This window comes from Microtus oregoni, unplaced genomic scaffold (assembly GCF_018167655.1).
Source record: "Microtus oregoni isolate MIOR12 unplaced genomic scaffold, Mior012 000005F_ref0000423, whole genome shotgun sequence".
NCBI classification, from domain to species: domain Eukaryota; kingdom Metazoa; phylum Chordata; class Mammalia; order Rodentia; family Cricetidae; genus Microtus; species Microtus oregoni.
Genome location: NW_024543064.1, coordinates 263,243 through 284,658, shown reverse-complemented (window position 1 = coordinate 284,658; position 21,416 = coordinate 263,243). Strand labels below are relative to the sequence as shown.

At 39.4% G+C, this 21,416-nt stretch overlaps 2 protein-coding genes across 2 annotated transcripts; both read right to left on the bottom strand.

Moving 5' to 3' along the window:
- Nucleotides 1–848: 848 nt before the first annotated feature.
- Nucleotides 849–21,063, bottom strand: LOC121448698 (zinc finger protein 431-like). The gene is made up of 4 exons (XM_041652868.1): nt 21,030–21,063; nt 20,769–20,829; nt 18,419–19,639; nt 849–855 (listed from the first exon to the last, which is right to left on the bottom strand). Exons 1-4 carry the CDS (start codon nt 21,061–21,063, stop codon nt 849–851), a joined length of 1,323 nt encoding a protein of 440 aa, XP_041508802.1.
- On the bottom strand, nt 3,187–3,672 carry LOC121448699 (SUMO-conjugating enzyme UBC9-like). The gene has a single exon (XM_041652869.1). It carries the CDS (start codon nt 3,661–3,663, stop codon nt 3,187–3,189), a length of 477 nt encoding a protein of 158 aa, XP_041508803.1. The 5' UTR covers nt 3,664–3,672.
- Nucleotides 21,064–21,416: the final 353 nt, after the last annotated feature.

Genomic DNA, 21,416 nt, shown 5'->3' with positions numbered 1-21,416 from the left:
ATGGGTTAAAGCAAGATGTGAGAGCTAGCCAGTAAGAGGCTAAAGCTAATGGGCCAGGCATTGTTTAAAAGAATACAGTTTCCGTGTAATTATTTCAGGCATAAAGCTAGCCGTGTGGGCGGCCGGGTGCCAGGAACATAGCCCGCTGCTCCTATTACAACATGTATTGATGCCACAATCCTCTAACATACAAAGGACATAGAACACAAATTTTAAAAATGTTATGGGAAAGTCAGCTATCCATACTATGTTCTTAAATCAACAGCTATTCTGAGCCATTCTAACGTGCCAGCATTATCATTAGTATATTTTCAGTGTGACTTTTTGGGTCTAGATGGCTATGGACACTGCCTGAGCAGTCTTCAACTGCAATCCTGGATATCTACATCTGCTAGGAAAGCTACCCTGACTGTTATTAAGTCAGGCTACTCCTGAAGCTGTGGAGAAAAGATATCCTGGATACCTAAAGCTATGAGGAGAAAGGAATCCTGACTGTTGAGAAGTCTGGCTATAACTGAAGCTGTGGAGGGAAAGTATCCTGATATCTACAGCTATGAGGAGAAAGAAATCCTGACTGTTGAGAAGTCTGGCTATGACTGAAGCTCCAGCATTTGTTAGTTCATGTCTTTGAAGATGAATATGTTAAACAAAACCTTTACCACACTAATTACATACATAATATTTCTCTACATTATGGGTTCTTTTAAGTTTTCAGAGATTACTATGAAAGGCAAAGGCTTTAAACACATTGATTATTTTCATAGGGTTTTCTCTCCAGTATGGCCTCTTTCATGACTTTGAAGATGACTGTGCCATGCAAAGGCTTTACCACACTGATTAAAACAATATTACAAGCTCATAGTCTCCCATGCCAGGATGGCAGAGCCTCCTCCTCGCCAGGGAATCAACACTCAACAAAGCTCAGAGGCCAAGGACCACTACCCAGGTCACTACAAAGAACAACAGAACCTGTCTGGCTCATGGCTCATCCCTGTCCAAGCAGCTCTGACAGCTCAGTTAACCTGCTCTTCCTGGTCTGGGGACAGTGGCTCCTACATTCACCATGGAATGGCTTGTGGTTCTCCTTACAACTCTCTAGAGCAGAACAAGAGACTACTGGAAAGAACCTGTAAACTACTTCCTATTGGTGCTCCTAATTAACTAGAGTCCCTTATTAGCTAGGACTACCCAGGTGGGCTTCAAGTCATTAGTAGTTATCCTATTGGGTGAGCAGAGATCAAATGTCTTAGAAAGCAAAAATCCTCCAGGTTTGTCCTTCCACATTATAGTCAGACAAGATCCTAATATGGAAAATTTGTACTTTAGTAAAACCTTCCATTCTCTCAGAACACTTCCTGTTCCTCTTCCAAGGCAGAGTCCTTTGTGTATATATTCCATTACACACTCAAGGTTCAGTGTAGCCAACCATTTACTTCATAGCTGGGAGATCCTTCAACCAAACACAGGTCACATTCAAACAGTAATTGTTGTTAAACAAAAAGAAGACATGAGAATTAGAACACAACAAAGGGTCTATCGGAGGGCTTAGAGGCAGAAGAGAGATAGTGGAAATAATGTATTTATCATCCTGAAAAATTCTGTTCAAATATTGAAACAGATTTTATGGCCATGTGCTCCAGAGACTTGGGATTTGTATTAGAGCAGAACAAGTACTATTTACATCATTTATCTCAGAGCATACATCTAAAACCTGGAAAATAAATCATAGTAGGCAGGGCCATATCATTTTATCCAGCTCTTCTATTTTACGTGAACTACTGTCACTATAGTAATTAAGTTTAATGGTATGTTCAGTTCTTTATATAGATTCTTGTATGCATGGTCTGTGGTGCCACGAAATGGCAAGTAAGCACGTTTATGGAGCATTTAAAATTGATTACCTCACTACTCACTGCTAATGTCAACTACTGTCACAGCAGGAAAGTTTTACCCTTCTTCTTGCCAATCCTTTGCCTGTTGTGTCTACACTGGCTTTACAACTGGTCAGTGAACTCAAGTCTTACACAGGTCCCACTTCACTTGTAAAGTCACAAGTAAAATCTAGAGAAGTTGGAGGATACTCATTCACTGATCTATTCCTCCTTCACACAGAGCAGTCAAGATCCAGCCTGGTAGGAGTTGCAGGACTGTTTTTGCAGCACTAGAAACCAAGGGCAGGATTAGCTGTTCACAGAAATTCTCAGTTACATAGTATGATGTAAGCCTGAGCTATAGGTGACATTGATCTAAATCAGTTTTCTTAATCTTCCTAGTGCTGTGACTCTTTAATACAGTTACTCATGATGTAGTGACCCCCACCTATAAAATTATTTTTGCTGCTACTTCATAACTATATTTTGCTGTTATGAATTATAATTTAAATATCTGTACTTTCTGCTGGTATTAGGCCAGTACTGTGATAGGTTCATTTGATCCCCCTAAAAAGAGTCATGGCCCACCAGGTTGAAATAAATAGATGAATAAATAAACAGCACTTAAAAACAGAATGAAATTCAAAAACTGGGAAACATTGGAAAATAAAAACAAAGAAATTATAGCAATAATGCCTTTGAATAAAATGAAATCTAAAATATGATAACCAATAATTGACTTCTTTTTTATTTTATTTTTTTATATAAAGTTTATTTACTCTAAACAGCAACACAGACAAAATGCCATATAAACACAAAGGAAGTGGTGCAGAATGGAGACGCTGGCCAACTTTGGATCTGAGGCTCATAAACTACAGCCCAGGTTTCTGAGGAGGTTGAGGGTGGGGAGGGAGGGACAGTGTGGTTCTGTCATACAGCCAGCTGGAGGCCAGAGCTCTGAACAGTGGGAAGCATGCCTGCATCCAAACGCGAAGAAACTAGCTCCTAGGGGCTTACCAAGTACAAAAGTTTATCATTTTACAGCAGTTGAAATACTGACATCAATATTAAAATAAAAGCAAGTTTTACATAACAATCAAAAATACAAAAGCCTGAAGGAAGAGACCCTGTATGAAAAACTGGGGCAATTCAGTGAATTGAGACTGTATATGCCAGTGGCGGAAATGGAAAATGGCGCCTGCTCAACCCTCCCAGGCGACTAGTAACTGTATGCAGCGACTTAGATCTGCAAAAGGTGTGAACAAGTTCTTGCCAAGCCAATCCCTTCCTCGTCATGGAGCCAAAGGGCCACTGCTTATGAGGGGGCAAACTTCTTCGCTTGTGCTCGAACCCTTTTCTCATACTCCACTCTGTTTTGGCAGTAAATTGTGTAGGCCTCTGCTTGAGCTGGGTCTTGGATATTTGGTTCATTAAGAAGTTCTTGTATTCCTAATAAGATCTGTTTGATCATGATAGCTGGCCTCCAGTCCTTGTCTTCCTCCAGGATGGACAGGCACACTGTGCCAGAAGGATACATGTTTGGGTGAAACAGTGGTGGCTCAAATTTACATTTTGGTAGCGAGAACGGATAGTCATCTTTGAAAAGCATCCGCAGTTTGAACAAGCCTCCTTCCCATGGAGTCCCCTTCTTTCCAGGGATAGCGCACTCCCAATTCATCAGGTTCATCGTGCCATCAGGGGTCTTTGTTGAGACAGGCACAAAGCCAAAAGGGTGGTCCTTCCTCCAAGCTTTCCTTTCCTGGGCAAGTCGGCTGAGGGCAATCCCCGACATATTCAAAGTCCCTAGGCGACCACGGCCGGGACTGTTGCGGCTGCAGAGGCGGTGGCGCTCCTTTGTCTCGGGACTTCCCTCCGCACCCTCCGCGCACAGCCCGGAGCTCGACTTCTTAAAATGATAAAAAAATAATTGAACACTTAGTTATACTGACTTTGAAACAGAGTGGGCACTTCCCTGATAGGGAGAATACCATTAATAAGAGAATGCATGACTTTGTCCCATGTAAAATGTTAGCCAATGGCCTATGTCTCAAACAACTGAGCTGACTTAACTGTGTCAACCAGGAGTGAACATATCTGCATGGGAGAGTTCACTAATTGGAAACTAAACATGTAGTAGTTCAAGCTATCCTCCCTCAACTGTACACCCACGAGTGTCTGTCTTCATTCATGTGCAAGAAATAATGTATGATGGGAAATTACACAGAAAGTCACACACTGTGCCCAATCATCTTTGTAATGGATAACCCTGAAGCTCACTCCCTTAAACTTCATTCTGTGATCTCGTTATTGTCCAGTTTTTCCCCCTTCCAGTGTACACAGTACACTGTTCCTACTCTTCTGGTCTGAAGGGAGAAGCCATGATCCACACACAAATCCTTTTATTGTTATTGCAATGGACAACCCAAATATGAATCAAACTGGTAATTTTAGAACTCTGTGGTGCAGCATTTTTGTAATCCAAAAATTCATGGTGGTTAACCAAGAGGATAGCAAAGGCAATGCTCTGTGGGGTTACAGACAGAATTCAAGTCACCTCAATCTGTATAGGGGACATTGACTGTACACTGCTTTTTTAAAAACTGAAAAATGAAGCTGTACTAGAATTATTATACTTTCAGGGCACACAGGTTCTGAGCCTGTAATGGCCCCTTGGGCACCATGTTAGAGGTCTTTGATGAGAAAGTAGGTCTTTTGGCTGGTTGTAAATAACGGTTCTTTAATTTGTTATAGGAATGTACCTTACTGGTATATTAATCCTGGTGAACAAACATTTGCATCTCATGAAAATAATCTCTAACAGGCATGGCTAGCATACTACTTATCTTTGGGGAATTTGGGATGCAGCCCTCCCTCACTTAAATTCTACTTTGTGTGACTTAATGTCTCCTAAGAACTGGTAAATTCTTATACCATTAATTTTATTATCAATTATGCTCCCCTAATTCACAGTTTAGCAGTGGAGTGATACTCTACAAAGGAGAAACCATTTATGAGCTCCACGAAATTAACTGCAGATGGATTCTAAACATAAATGTTAAAAGTGTAGCACTTCTGAAGAGACTGGAGATACCAGTAGTCTCCGAATTTGAAAAATTTGGCTCCACATGCAACAACATAAGCACTACAGGCACCACCATCTGTGGATCCCAAAGCTCTGCTCTGTGCAGACACACCCCAGGCAGTGAAGATTTAGAGACTGACAGCAGGGAGTTGCAAGGATCACTTAGGGCTACTTAGGATGAGGCAGGAACACACTAAACTCTGGGTTTGTCCACTGCCTCCCACCTAGCCAGGGGAGGACCCACCACACCACCCACAAGCCTCAGCAGGCCGCTCTACTTAGTTTGAGGACAGCGGCCCCTCACTCACCAAGCCCAGTCACTCCTCCACACATGGTGACAGCAGCTTCTTACACACCTTGGGCCACCACACCTCCCCTACGTGGAAAGCAACCCCACACTCACCATGGAGAAGCTGCTGAGCAGACACCTTCTCTCCACACATGGGAGCCCAAGGCGCAGTGCATGAAAGAGACTGATTTCTTCAGGAAGGGCTAAACTGGAAGGCTGGCTCCCAGAACCCTCCCATTTGACTGTCGGGTCATCTAGAGGCTCTGATTAGTTAGTGAGGTCTAAGTATCAAAACCATGTGAGCAGAAGGGAAACAGCACAGAATTCCCAGCACTGGCTGCAAATATAAAGACAGGTATATATCAGATTGGCTGGAGATTTACATCAAATTCAACAGCAAGTCTCCTGCAAAGGTAAATCAATGAGTTTGGTTTTAAAAGGAAGTATACAAATTCAGAAAGAGGCTAATCAGGCAATGTTGCACAAGAGGAATATTGGGTAAATCAAGAACATAATAAACAAAGTCCACAGTGGTGCTAGAATTGATAACCACAGTTTTCATCCTTCTGTGAAAAGTCTAGGGTTTTGAGGATCTGAAACAACCCTTTTCCAAAGGCCCTGGCCCCACATCTTTACCAGCTCTCCCATGCATATTCCTGATATTAGAGACAGTGCTCTGCTGTTTCTCTATACATCATTGCCTTAGAGAAACCTCCCAAAGCCTAGGCAGGTTGCCAAAGTCAGAGACGCCTAGTTTCAAGTATTTTCTAGAAGTTCTGCACTTAGCATTTGACATTTAAGTGAAGGTCCATTTGGAGTTAATTTGTGGAAGTTGTAAATGGCATCTCATGTACTGAGCAGTACTCCAGTACTAAGTCGCAATGTAGAAGACTAGAATTGGTGATATAAAGGATTGACCAATGCTTAGGAGAGAGTTAGTCACACCAAGTAGAATTTAGCTGAGGGAGGGCTGCCTCAGAAATACCCCAAAGACAAGTAGTATGTTAATCAGGACTATTAAAGATTTGGATGCTCAAATGTAAATATTTATTTAACGTTTATTTATACATGTCTGTAGTGAAAAGAGCAAATGAGATACTCACTTATAGAATGGATAAAGAGGCTGCCTGTGTAACTCTCTAGAGTAAGCTGGAGCATCATAGTTTTAAGAGGGATTTCTTAGTTGTGTTGTACTGGATGCTGTAAGCATCAATTACATGATATTTTCTTATGTATTTGCTATTTCTTGGAATCAACTACATACTTACATTAAAACCCAAAAACATGGTTATAGTAGTGATGCCATGGATCATATGAATAATGCCTTGTGTTTACCTAATGTTTAGTTGAGGAAAAACAAATTTATTACATTATCATATACAGTTTCTATTCAGCTTTCTTTCATTTGTTGTTGCTCAGCACTATCTTAAGACAAACATTTGGTATCATCCCATGATCACCCATGGCTGCTTACAAAGGATGACCACCATCAGTTTTGCTGAATGTTGATATTCCATCAAGAAAAAAGCATCCCATTCGATCTTAGTACACAGCCTCTTTTCCAGGCAACTATATGCAATTCATCCCTAATGACATGGGACCTTGTGGTTTTAAGAATGAGCTAGAGTATGTAGCCAGGGAACCATTTGAGTGGATCTTGATTCTGTGTTAGCACCTATGAGAAATACATCTTTGAAAGTGGGAATTTAAGCCGGGCGGTGGCGGCGCACGCCTTTAATTCCAGCACTTGGGAGGCAGAGGCAGGCAGATCTCTGTGAGTTCAAGACCAGCCTGGTCTACGAGAGCTAGTCCCAGGACAGGCTCCAAAACCACAGAGAAACCCTGTCTCAAAAAACCAAAAAAAAAAAAAAGTGGGAATTTACCTTGAGTGCTATAAGGCTTACTTACATCCTATGTCCACTGAGAAAAATATTGTAATGGAGAGTATATGGGCAGTGGAAGTGTAGAGAGAAGGTAAGCTCCACATATGCAGCTATGGGAGAGCCATTGTATATACTGGATGGAGACATGCCTTGTGCTGCTTCTGTGTATCTTAGTTAGAGCTTCTATTGCTATGAAGAGACACCATGACCACAGCAACACTTATAAGGGAAAATATTTGATTTGGCCTGGCTTACAGTTTCAGAGGATTTAGTCCATTATCATCATGGCAGAAAGCATGGAGAAAGAGCTGAGTGTTCTACATCCAGATCAGCAGGCAGCAGAAAGTGATTATTTCATAGTTCAACAAGGCCACACCTCCTAATAGTGCCTCTCCATGGGATTTTGGGGGTCATTTTGATTCAAACAACCACAGAATCAAAACCCCTTGTATGTACCTTTTCAACCATGCTCAGTAAGTAAGCTCAATAAACTCACTGGTTGGTCCCCAGGATGGACTTTGGTGAAATTGTACTTTGTATCTTCATTGGGAATTATGGTTATGGGATAGAAATTGCTTCTGCCCCTTCCATGGGGGAGAAAATTCTCACAACAGATCATAAACATATTTGTTAATGTTCCTATGTAATTATGATATTAGCAAAAAGGGAGAAGTACATAAAAGAACATGCTAGAAGAACATAAATATGTAAATGACCATAGTAAAAAAGGACTTAGATGTATGACCAAGATTAAGACTAGATGGCTCCAGAATAAAGAAGACTGGAAAGGTCTTACAAGCTATGAAGGTCTGAGTAAGTTGTTTAAGGTACATAAGGATGAGACTTAGGAATCATTTATTTATTAAAGTTTGCAAGGTCAGATTCCAACTATTTCAAGGAGTGGTTGAAAGGTATGCCAAAGAAAGTTTATTGAGTTGTGTCTGACTCCTGAAGTATTATAAAGTAGTTAAAAGTACAAAACTAGTATAAAACTGATCTTCTAGTGTTTAATAATCATTCTTAGAGGCTATTCTAATGTCATTACAGGGACCAAAAGGGGGATTATTTCTCTCATTTCTATACAAGATCAGTGAGGTCCATAGGAACAAAGGCTATCTATTGATCATTTATTGTCCTGTTCATGGAGGCCATGGAGAACCTGTAGCGGCGTAAACGAATGCAGACAGAGAGTAAAAATATATATATATATAGCTTTAATGTAGAAATAGACGTACAGAACCACCGTTCCCGCGGAGACCAAGAAAGCAGAAGCGAGAGCTCGGAGCTTGCTCGCCAAATTTATAGGCAGACATTAGCCCGAGGCGAACACGCCCCTTAAGGGGCGGGACTTATCCCTACATCTCCCCTTTTTGTCTAAATAAGACAGAAATAAACCAAATACAACTACATACAATAACAACAAATAATAAATACAACAAACAATATTGAGAACAAAAGCTTTGCTAAACATTCTATCTCAAGAAGTCCAAATAATGTAAAGAGTAACTACAATTATATAATCTTCAACTCAGTCAAAGATCTGAGAAGGGAATAAACACTACTCAACAAACGAGATATATCCAAAATGTGCAACAATTGACAGAGACAACTGACTACCTGGGCAATCACCCAAATTCTCGTTTGCAACGTTGAGTCAACCAATTTTGGCTAAGGCCTAACATAACTGACATACCATTATTAAAGGCAAGGAACTTTTCAAAACTATCTTACCCTGTCTTGGCAGGATATGACAGTCCTGTTTTATCCATTGATGCACGCTCTGTATCTGTGTCAGTGGTTGAGGTATGGGCATTTCTTTGCCCAAAGGCCAGTTCTGCCAAATAGAAAGGCTCCAGATGGAGTGTTTTTGGTGCTCAACATTCTCTCGGGAATAGAGCGGTGTTGCCAGGAGCAATTGTGTCTCACTATCACGAAACTCTGAGTTAGATTAAAGGCCATTTTCTACAGCTCTTTGAAGAGGTTGAAGATTATCTATCTATACTGAGTATAATCTCTATATATCTAAAGAACCTGATTAGTCTAATTATAAATGACAAACTTAGATGACAATTAGTCTATATAATTCTCAATATCTATCTAACTTAAAGACTAAGACAATAAACGACTGTGAAACAAATGAGGACAATGACCTCCAAATATAAACAATGTACAAATATACATTGCAGTAGGTAAATATATATCAATACACAAATATTATATAAGTATCTTAATCAGAGGTAGAAATGTACACTGCAATGTGGTAAATATATACAATATATATATATATCAATACAATTTATGTCAATACATAAAAATGTTTTAAACAGAGGTAGAAACATGCATGCGTACAATAGTCAATATAATTTAACTTTGTATCAATATACAAGAATCTATACCAATATATTTGTCTATTATCCCATCACCCCTCTTTTTTTTTTCAAAATGATCCCTGAGCTTATAAAATTCCTCCCCCAACCCTCAATCATATACTAATTATAATCAACCCCTAAATGATGTCCCTAAACACAAGGGCAAACTTTACTGGGAGAGGGGACGTCGTTCTCTAGAATTACTTCCAGCTGTCATAGGGGCGACGTTCTTTCTGGGGGATCCTGTGAAAGTAAAATGATGGTTAAATTTCAAGATAATGTCTTTTAAAATTGCAAATAGTCTCTGAGTATTTTCGTGCAGGTCTGGCCAAAATGTTGTATAAGATGTGCACCATTTCAGCTAACCAAGTTGGAACTGTCTTGTGCAGCTGGTACCCAAAGCAGGTCTTGTAGTAGCGCTGTCAGTATCACGACGTCATATCAACCAGGTGGAGTTGTTGTTATGGGGCCCCATCTTCTTCCTGGAAACTTCAAATGTCACTTCAGGAAAAACTCATTGTTCATTATGAAAAACTTAAACATTAATCATATAGACATATATAGACATATATATATATTCAATGAAAGACATGATAGATATATTCAATGAAAAGTATGATAGATGTGAAGAAAGGCAAAGATGTTTTCTAAACTCATATTTCTTTCTGTCCCATATCATGGCTCTTGACATGAGACAGAAACTCCAGAAACTCTGGGTTTTTCTCTTACTAACAGGCTTGGAATTGGAGAGGGACTGAGCCAGAGTCCAACTTCAAAACCAGCTTTATAAATTTAGAAATATGGTTTAATATTACTTACACAACCCATTCAGTTGTCTTGATATTTCCTATTGGGCAGGTATTTTTCCATCTGTCAGTATCCAAACATCCAGGGTCCCTTGAATTTCTCAAAGATGAGTGTTTTCCTGTGGAGATAAGAACAGAACCCTGCCCCCATTCTATATGTTTTTCTTACCACCTGTATGAATATCATCGTTGTGGATGAGTTGTCATTTCTCCTTTCCAAGAGGTTTCTCCTCTTCAAATCGAAACTTTATTAATTTTGATGGTATCCACAATTTTTCTTCTCCTGTGGAAACAAGAGCAAAACCCCTTCCCCAACGTAGCACATCTCCTGGCTTCCACTGAGAGGTCAGCACATCTTTGAAATAAATCGGTTGATTTAGTTCAGCAGACTTTTCCATTATCCAATGTCTTTCTGCTGCTGTCGTTCCTTTCTCATTAGCGTTAAGAAAATTCAAGGTTAATAAAGCATTATGTAATCTATTTCTGGGGGTATTTTCAGTCCCTTTCTGTTTGTTCAGCATATCCTTTATAGTACGATTTGATCTTTCTATAACTGCCTGACCTGTAGGATTATTTGGTATACCTGTAATGTGTTTTATATTATAATAATCAAAAAAGCGTTTCATTTTCTTAGATACATATGCTGGACCATTATCTGTCTTTATTTGCGCAGGTATACCCATGATGGCCATAACTTCCAATAAATGTGTGATTACTGAATCAGCCTTTTCTGAGCTCAGGGCAGTAGCCCATTGAAAACCTGAATACGTGTCTATGGTGTGGTGTACATATTTTAATTTGCCAAATTCTGCAAAGTGGAACACATCCATCTGCCAGATTTCATTCCTTTGGGTGCCCTTTGGATTAGCCCCTGCAGGCAGTGGCGTTTGGTTATAGAAAGAGCAAGTAGGGCATTTCTTTACAATCTCCTTAGCTTGTTGCCATGTAACTGAAAACTCTTTCTTCAAACCTTTGCTATTAACATGATGTTTTTTATGAAATTCAGAGGCTTGTAGCACACTACCAATCAATAATTGATCAATTTCTGCATTACCTTGTGCTAGAGGACCTGGCAGACCCGTATGGGATCGGATGTGTGTTATGTACATAGGGCAAAGCCTGTTCCTGATCAAATCTTGAACCTGGAGGAACAATGAGGTTAGTTCAGTATCATCAGGTATAAATTCAGCAGTTTCAATATGTAAAATAACTCTTTCTGCGTATTGTGAATCTGTAACTATATTAATAGGTTCTTTAAAATCCCTTAGCACCATAAGAATGGCATATAATTCTGCCTTCTGGACAGAAGTATACGGACTTTGTTCCACCTTATCCATGTCTTCTGATTTGTAACCTGCCTTCCCTGATTTATTGGCATCAGTATAGAATGTACGGGCTCCAGCTATTGGAGCATCACGGACAATTCGAGGAAGAATCCAAGAAGTTCTCTTTATGAAGTTAAGCAGCTTGCTTTTTGGATAGTTGTTATTAATGTCTCCCAAAAAATTAGCACAAGCTCTTTGCCATGGTTCATTATCTTCCCATAATTTCTTTAGTTCATCAGCAGTGAAAGGCACTATAATTTCTGCTGGGTCTATGCCTGCTAGTTGACGAAGTCTCAGCTTGCCTTTTATAATTAACTCAGAGACTTTTTCCACATAAGTTTTCAGTTTCTTACTTGGTTTATGTGGTAAAAAGATCCATTCCAAAATAATATCATCTCTCTGCATTAAAATTCCTGTAGGAGAAATTTTTGATGGTAGTATGATGAGAATACAATCGAGCTCTGGATTCACCCTGTCCACATGTGCCTGTTGTAATTTTTCCTCAATCATTGTCAGTTCCTTTTCTGCTTCAGCTGTTAATTCTCTGGGACTGTTTAAATCCTTATCACCATCCAAGGTTTTGTTCAAATGAATTATTAAATCAGGTGTTATTCCAATAGCTGGTCGTAGACTGGAAATGTCTCCTAAAAGTCTTTGAAAGTCATTAAGAGTCCGTAGGCGATCTCTCCTAATTTGTGCTTTTTTGTGTCTTAATTTTTTGCAAACCTATTTTATAACCTAAATAATTAACAGAATCTCCCTTCTGAATCTTTTCAGGAGCTATTTGCAATCCCCATTTAGGTAAAAGTATCTTTATTTCTTCAAACAGTCTGTTCAAGGTATCCATGTTTGAATCGGATAACAAGATGTCGTCCATGTAATGGTATACTATAGATCTGGGAAATTTCTTGCGTATTATTTGCAATGGTTGGTTCACAAAATATTGGCACAGGGAGGGGCTATTTAACATACCCTGGGGGAGAACGGTCCAGTGGAACCTCCTCGAAGGTTGAGAATTATTATAAGTAGGCACTGTGAAGGCAAATTTTTCTCTATCTTCTTTTTGCAAAGGTATAGTGAAAAAACAATCCTTTAAATCAATAACTATGAGAGGAGGCCATCCTTTTGGTAATAAAGAGGGCAAAGGAATTCCAGATTGCAGAGGGCCCATAGGTTGAATAACCTTGTTGATGGCCCTGAGAGCTGTCACCATTCTCCATTTACCTGATTTTTTCTTAACCACAAATACAGGAGAATTCCAAGGGCTGGTAGATTCTTCTATATGTCCAGCATCTAATTGTTCTTGTACCAGCTGTTCTAAAGCCTGTAACTTTTCCTCAGCTAAAGGCCATTGCTTTGTCCATATTGGTGTCTCAGTCAACCATTTTAGAGGCAAGGCTGTTGGTATCTCTGAAGGGACATCAATTGCTTGTTCTTGTACAGCTCGAATGGCCGGTTTTCTCCGTTTGTAATATCTTTTAATATTATTCTCAGAAATATAGGCTCTAGATTTAGCAGGAATGTTAATTTCGGTATTCCATTGTTGTAATAGGTCACGACCCCATAAATTCATTGCGATATTGGCTACATATGGCTTTAATTTTCCTATTTGTCCCTCTGGCCCTATACATTCAACCCATCTCGTGCTCTGCCTTACTCGAGACAGGGTTCCAATTCCCAGGAGCTGAACATTTACATTCTGAAGAGGCCAATACGGATGCCAAGATTCTGGGGTAATGATACTTACATCAGCACCTGTGTCCAGCAGGCCAGTAATAAAAATGCCATTTACACACACTCTCAGTTTAGGTCTTTGATCATTTATAGAAGTTTGCCAAAACACACGTAACTTATCTTTCTGATCATTATTGCTTGTATCAGTAGGCATGGGGCTTCCTAATTGTCCTGATGAGGCACGTTCTCTGCAGAAACTGGATATGACTGAACCATGTTTGCCATGGGGGCCTGTGAGGCCCCCCCTCTCACGTTTCCCGGCTGTATCAGGTTGCCTTGTCTATCTCTTGTAGACCTGCATTCATTCGTCCAATGTCTGCCCTTTCCACATCTTCTACATAAACCTGAAGGCTGAGTCCTCCTATTTCTGTTATTTCTAGAAGATGCATTATTATTATTATTATTATTATTTCTGAAAATCCGTTGTCTACAATTCCTTTTAATATGACCCATTTTTCCACAATTAAAACATTTGGTATGCTGGTGTCTCCTTTTACCATTGGAAATTGCTTCTTCTACCCATGCTTCAGTGCCATAATCAAATGTATCAACATTGAGTGTATGCAAGACCCATTCTTCCAACGGCGCTGATCTGAGCTTTAAAGGACCCAAAATCCTTTTGCATTCCACATTTGCATTTTCATAAGCCAAAGACTCAATCATTATACGTCTTGCTTCTGGGTCAGATATTCCTATTTGTACAGCCTTAGTTAATCTTTGTAAAAAGTCACTAAAGGGTTCTCTCTGACCCTGTTTAACTCTGACAAATGATTCCATTCTCTGTCCTGGGTCTTGTACCCTGTCCCAAGCCCTTAAGGCTGCTGTAGTACACATGGAGAGTGTGTTTTCATCCAAATTAGCTTGTTCCTGAGGATCGGAAAAGAGCCCTTCACCTAGAATTTGATCTAGGGAAATGTCAATTCCCTTCGCTTTTTCCTGCTGTTCTAAGAGTCTAGCCTCTTGCCTGAATAAGCATTTCCATTTCAATTGCGGTCCACTCTCGAGTACCGCAGAGCTCAGCTGGAGCCAGTCTGAGGGGGTTGCTCTGCTTGTCGTGGCCCAAGATCTTAGCATCTCTTTAACAAAAGAGGCTTGCATCCCAAAAGTCATGACAGCCTGTTTTATTTCCTTGAGATCATTCATACGCACAGGCTCCCATGTATCCTCCTTGATGACCCTAGGGTTTTTGGAACCAATCACCTTCTCTGTTGTTATTACTGGAAAGGCAGGTAGAGCTGTAGGTAGAGCTTTGTGGAAATTGTCCCGGAGAGACTTACCCACAGATGTAGTTAAAATTTGCCTTTCTACCCTTTGCTCTTCCTCATCAGAATTTAGAAATTCCTCAATCTTTTCAATTCTATTCACCATTGCCTTCTGCAATGTCTGAATCTCCTGTCCAGAATTATGTTCCAAAGCTTTCATTGAGGATTCTAAAGTATGAAGTTTGTCCGTTAGAGATAACATCTCATCTTTGGACATAATTTTTATGGCATAAACCGTGCCTTCTTGTATTGACAATCTTTCCGTCAATCTGTCATAAGCTTTAGACAAAATCCGATTGTCACATTCAGCAGTTTTGATTCTCTCAGTTAATGTTTCATTTCCTACAGAAAGGGACTGAATCTTATGGTCCAGATCAGCTGTTCCCTCTTCCATAGTAATGAATTTCTCCTTAACATCAGCCTGAAGAACTTCAACCTGATTCTTGAGAAGATTGTTATCAGCCTGGAGAACTTCAAACTGATTCTCGAAAAGATTGTTATCAGTCTGGAGAACTTCAACCTGATTCTTGAGAAGATTGTTATCAGCCTGGAGAACTTCAAACTGATTCTTGAGAAGATTGTTGTCATTCTCAATTGTTTTTAAGCGTTCAATCTCTACCTTAAGAATCCTGGATTCGTCTCGTAAAGACTTTATCATATTTCTGTTATCAAACCATTTGGTGCCAATGAAAACTACGAATCCCAGAAGGATCCATATATGTGGGGTGATAGACACCTCTTGTAAAATCTCCCACATGGTACAATTAAAAAAATCATTAAATTCTTGAACAGTAATGTGTTCAGACATTTTATTTATAAAAGAAAATTTTTTTACCTGCAATGATCGGTTCCTGCCAGTGGTGGTCTCTGTGTTTTTGGAGCCTGTCCTAGAACTAGCTCTTGTAGACCAGGCTGGCCTTGAACTCACAGAGATCCGCCTGTCTCTGCCTCCCAAGTGCTGGGATTGAAGGCGTGCACTACCAAGGCCTGGCAGGCCTCAAACTCACAGAGATCTGCCTGCCTCTGCTTCCCAAGTGCAGGGATTAAAGGCGTGCTCTACCACTGCCTGGCCGGCCTCAAACTTGTGATCCTCCTGCCTCTGCCTCCTTCAGCAAATCCTACCGGCGTGCGCCACCACAACCGGCCAAGTCACTTTGTAACAGACCAAATCTGACACTGTGGCAGCTTTTGTTGCAAAACCGCAAGTACTTGAGCTTCTGCTAATTCAGGCAGTGGGGTTCCGCTGCAAAACTTAGCCAAGGCAGGCAGAATGGGCCTGTGTTGCCGAGTGGGTCTCGGACTCGGCACTGGGGCCGGAGTCACGAACTGAAAAACAGCACCCGGGAGGGTGCTGTGTTAGGTAGCAGGCTACCCGCTTGAGTCGGGGGCAAAATAGCCCGACGTTGGACGCCAAAATGTAGCGGCGTAAGCGAATGCAGACAGAGAGTAAAAATATATATATATAGCTTTAATGTAGAAATAGACTTACAGAACCACCGTTCCCGCGGAGACCAAGAAAGCAGAAGCGAGAGCTCGGAGCTTGCTCGCCAAATTTATAGGCAGACATTAGCCCGAGGCGAACACGCCCCTTAAGGGGCGGGACTTATCCCTACAAGAACCCAATCGATGAATTGGAATCATTATCAAGTGTACAAAAGGAGGATCAATGTGGGAAAGATTTCTTCAAGGCTTCAAAGGAAGCCACAGTACATAAAGCAAAGCTTTTGACTTATCCTCACATTGATGGACAACTGATAACAGAGAGACATGAAGAATCTGAGGTTCCTTCCAAGCACAAGTGACCTCTAAAGACTAGATGCTCAACTGGCCTTGACAACACAGAAAGAAAGATTAATTTTTGACACCTGCATTGGCCTTTAGTACTCAACAAGAAATTTTAATGAAAGGATAAGAGGATTGCTAACAACACAACGGTTCACACTTCACAGACATTAGATGTAAGTCTACATGAGATGTTAGTTAGCTAGCCAATCTCAGTAATATTTTCTTGATAAAAAGATTCTGTACGGATGTGAGACATCAGACCTTGGCTCCTAAAGCACCTGCACACAGCAAAGAAGGACAGGCTCAGGATTATTTTAACCTCCAAATTAAATGATACTAAATACCTCTCTTCTCCCTATCCAGAAGTCAAATGGGGAGGGCATCATGCTGACTTTTGGCTGATGAAACAGGTATAAAATGGTGTGACAGTTGGATGTGGGCTCATCACTATTGAGTCCAACTGTAGAAGTTAAATGGAAACCTCTAACAGATGGAAGCTATTGTGAGTCCGTCAAGAATGTCTTATGGACTTTGCATATGTTAGTGCTTCCCAGAGAACTCTGTCTACATCTGAGACTTTGGTCTTTATGAGAGGCTCTATGGAAAGGTACCATAATACTACCACCTGATGCCAAAAAAAATTCAGCTGAGGGGCTGGAGAGATGGCTGAGTGGTTAAGAGCACTGCCTGCTCTTCCAAAGGTCCTGAGTTCAATTCCCAGCAACCACATGGTGGCTCACAACCATCTGTTGTGAGATCTGGTGCGCTCTTCTGGCCTGTAGGAATACATGCAGACAGAATACTGAAAATACTGTATACATAATAAATAAATTAAAAAAAAATTCAGCTGAAACAAACCAGAACAGTCATTCCCCCGATCCCATAATGGTAGTTAGTATTACCTCTGCAGAGGAAGGTGGGATAAGAACTGGAGGTAGAAATCAAATATACAATTTAGGTAAAAAGAAAAACAACACACATGGCTCCCTATTGGCTCCCTCATAGATCACAATCTACTTTCCCACTGGTGCTCCTGATTGCTAGGCTTGCCCAGAGTCCCTCAAGAGCTAGAATTGCCCAGCTGAGCCTCAAGACAGTAGAAGTTCCCTTACTAGATGAGCAGAAATCAAATTACTAAGCCAGCACTGCCCTTCCCAGCTCTGCCATTACACCCTAGGGAAACACAGGGCTCTAGTTTGAAAAATTGGTATTTTAGTAGAAACTTTTCCAGTCTCTCAGAGCACTTTTTGTTCCTCTTCCAATATATGGTGTCCCTTGTGTGCATGTTCCAATACCCTTTCCCTCATAGTTCACATATTCTGAAGCCAAACATTGGCTACACTCAAACAGCAACTCTTGATAAAGCAAGATTTGTGATTTTTCTAATTTCTGGAAAGTCTTAGAGGCAAGAAATGAATTTGTCACACATGAAGCACATTTTAGAATCTACCTCAAATGTTTCAAAGTAGAAACCACAATGAAGTGATCTCTAACATCAATCTACAGTGAACATGGTACTAATTTACTTCCTTCAAGGCTATTACAAAAAATAAATGAAAAATGTTTTTTTTTTTCTTGAAGCTGAAGACAACTGTGATGTCCAACGTCTTTACAAAATCATTTTCAGGAATAGAGTTTTTCTCTCATATGTGTTCATCCCTATTTCTTGACTTCAACATGATACAAACAGGCTTTAAAATATTTGCAGCACTAGAAACACAGCTGGGCAATTAAGAAATATTCATTCCTAAGACCAAGGCCTAATTTTTGACAACTTCCTGTAATTCTTGCTACAAGAAGATCCAAGGGTCAAACATTCTCAGAAGCAAACATGAAAACTTTACATACTCACACAAACATATAATGACATCACACAATTACAATTAAAACAACTCTTTAAACAAACACTTTTTCACACATGAAAGTTTCTATCGTATAAGCATTCATTCCTCTAACACAGGCATTGAGGCACCTTCAAAATAACTATCCTATAAGCAAAGGCTTTATTGCACTAATTACATTCATTAGATTTCTCTCCAGTATGTCTTCTTTCATGTATTCGGAGATTACTGTGATGTGCAAAGGCTTTTCCACACTGATTACATTCATAGGGCTTCTCTCCAGTATGTCTTCTTTCATGTATTCGGAGATTACTGTGATGTGCAAAGGCTTTTCCACACTGATTACATTCATAGGGCTTCTCTCCAGTATGTCTTCTTTCATGTATTCGGAGATAACTGTGACATGCAAAGGCTTTTCCACACTGATTACATTCATAGGGCTTCTCTCCAGTATGTCTTCTTTCATGACGTTGAAGATGGCTGTGCCATGCAAAGGCTTTTCCACACTGATTACATTTATAGGGCTTCTCTCCAATATGGCTTCTTTCATGTTTTCGGAGATAACTGTGACATACAAAGGCTTTTCCACACTGATTACATTCATAGGGCTTCTCTCCACTATGGCTTCTTTTATGTTCTTGTAGATGACCAGGCCATGCAAAGGCTTTTCCACATTGATTACATTCATAGGGCTTCTCTCCAGTATGGGTTCTTTCATGATGTTGAAGATTGCTGTGTTGTGCAAAGGCTTTTCCACACTGATTACATTCATAGGGCTTCTCTCCAGTATGGCTTCTTTCATGACGTTGAAGATGGCTGTGCCATGCAAAGGCTTTTCCACACTGATTACATTCATAGGGCTTCTCTCCAGTATGTGTTCTTTTATGTTCTTGTAGATGACCATGGTGTAAAAAGGCTTTTCCACATTGATTACATTCATAGGGCTTCTCTCCTGTATGGGTTCTTTCATGTTTTTGGAGATAACTGTGACATGCAAAGGCTTTTCCACACTGATTACATTCATAGGGCTTCTCTCCAGTATGTGTTCTTTTATGTAATAGGAGATGACAATGGTGTGAAAAGGCTTTTCCACACTGATTACATTTATAGCGTTTCTCTCCAGTATGTGTTCTTTTATGTACTTGTCGATGACTGTGATGTGCAAAGACTTTACAACACTGATTACATTCACAGGCCTTCTCTCCAGTATGTGTTCTTTTATGTATCTGAAGAGGACTGTGATGTAAAAAGGCTTTACCACATTCGTTATGTTCATAGGGTTTCAATCTAGTATGTGTTCTTTCAAACCTGTGTAGATGACTGTCACATGTGAAGGCTTTAACACATTGAGTATATACAGAAGTTTTTTCTCTAGTTTGACTTTTTTCATGCCTGTAATGATAGTGGTACATGTGAAAGAATTAGCACATTCATTGTTGAATATTTTTATCTGTATGAATTAATTTTACAATTTGGTCCAATTTTAAAGAGAAATTATATCTTAAGGTTTTATCACCATGTTTACAATCTTGTTGATCCCCTTCATTAAGGCTTGTTTTGCATCTTTGAAGACAATAGATAACAGCCTTTATTACATGGTTCACATTTACAGAATCTTTTTTCTATATGAGAATTTTTACCTATTTGAAGAGAACTGAAAAATCTCAGAGCTTCACCACCCTTGTTTCATTCATAAAGTTTCCTATATTGTGAGTGATACTACATTTGGTAAGTGAACTATGACAAACAGAAGTACTTACACAGTCTTAGTACTCATGATGCTTTTCTGAAATGTGAGCTTACTGATATATTAACAATGAGGCTAGAAAACCAATTACTTATATACTTGTCCAACAAATTCAACAAGTATATTCAACATGGGGACTGCTACATATCTTCTAATTGTTCTGAGAAAAAGGTATGTTATATATTTTCACATCCCTATGCTCATGTGGCTTGTATCCAGAGTAACATATGATATACCTAGTAAAAGAAAAATAACAAATATAAGGTTTCCACATTGAGTTCACACAGTTTGACTTTATGTTCATAGACTTGTGGTATATGGATTAAGGCCTCTCCATAACAGCTGCCCCTTGACTGTTGACTTTAACTGCCCCCTCACTAAACTTTGCACAGTCACAAGTATATGAGTTAACCTACCTTTTCTATGGACTATTAGTATAATAGAGTTTTAGAGAGATACTTATCACCTTTTCAATATGTATATATTTTATATATATTCATGAAATAAATGGATTGATAATTCTACAACATAGCTCTCATCATATTATGACTCAAATTTTAATATAGGTTAAGACATTGTTTCATTATCTTCCTTCTTCAAAGAATGGCTTGCAAATGCAGTTCACTTATCTGAAATTAAGGTATATGATTTTGTGAGAATTTAAAAATCATCAATGCACTTTAGTATTTACACTGTTGCTTTTGTTTAAAGCTTACAGGATGCATTACACATTCTTCAGAGATACAATTCTATCAGCTTACACATGAAAATTACCTTTCATGTCTTCTAGAACTTTGACAATGTTCTTCAATATTATGGTCTTCCCAACTGTATCCTAAAATATAATGCCAGAATATATATGTTATATATTGAAATGTGTAAAAAAAATTAGTTACCATTTGCATTGAACCTTACAGCCATGCCTGATTTATTCATTTCATTCTTCTTCTTCCTCAATCATATTACAAAAGAGCACCAGTTACCAATGAACAATTGTCCCCTTATTTTAAAACATGAAATATAATTCAGTCTTACCTATACTAGTAAGGTTTCTGTAGGTTTCCAACATCACATCTTTGTAGAGACTCCTCTGGGTAGGATCCAGCAAAGTCCATTCTTCCCAAGTGAAGTCGATATGTACATCCTCATAGGTCACTGCATTCTAAAATATTCCATACATTTGTACAACAGAAATCATGACTTTGACAACACTGCAGATGTATACTTCTTTGACAGTATAGTCATATAACTTTGGTGCTCCCCATACTTATTCTATGAAATAGACATAATTTAATTACCAAGTCACTTTAGAAACAAACTGAATGGAAGATTCACCTCTGTAATTTATGAACCCTTTGAAATGCCTATTAACAAACAATAAAAGATAAGTAAACAGATCAACAGTACAGAGTACAAATGAGA

Coding starts and splice junctions, on each gene's coding strand:
- LOC121448699 (XM_041652869.1), bottom strand. CDS start 3,663: ATGTCGGGGATTGCCCTCAGCCGACTTGCCCAGGAAAGGAAAGCTTGG.
- LOC121448698 (XM_041652868.1), bottom strand. CDS start 21,063: ATGTTGGAAACCTACAGAAACCTTACTAGTATAG. Junction 20,830..21,029: donor CAGAAACCTTACTAGTATAG/GTAAGACTGAAT, acceptor ATTATATTTTAG/GATACAGTTGGGAAGACCAT. Junction 19,640..20,768: donor AGTTCTAGAAGACATGAAAG/GTAATTTTCATG, acceptor CTATCATTACAG/GCATGAAAAAAGTCAAACTA.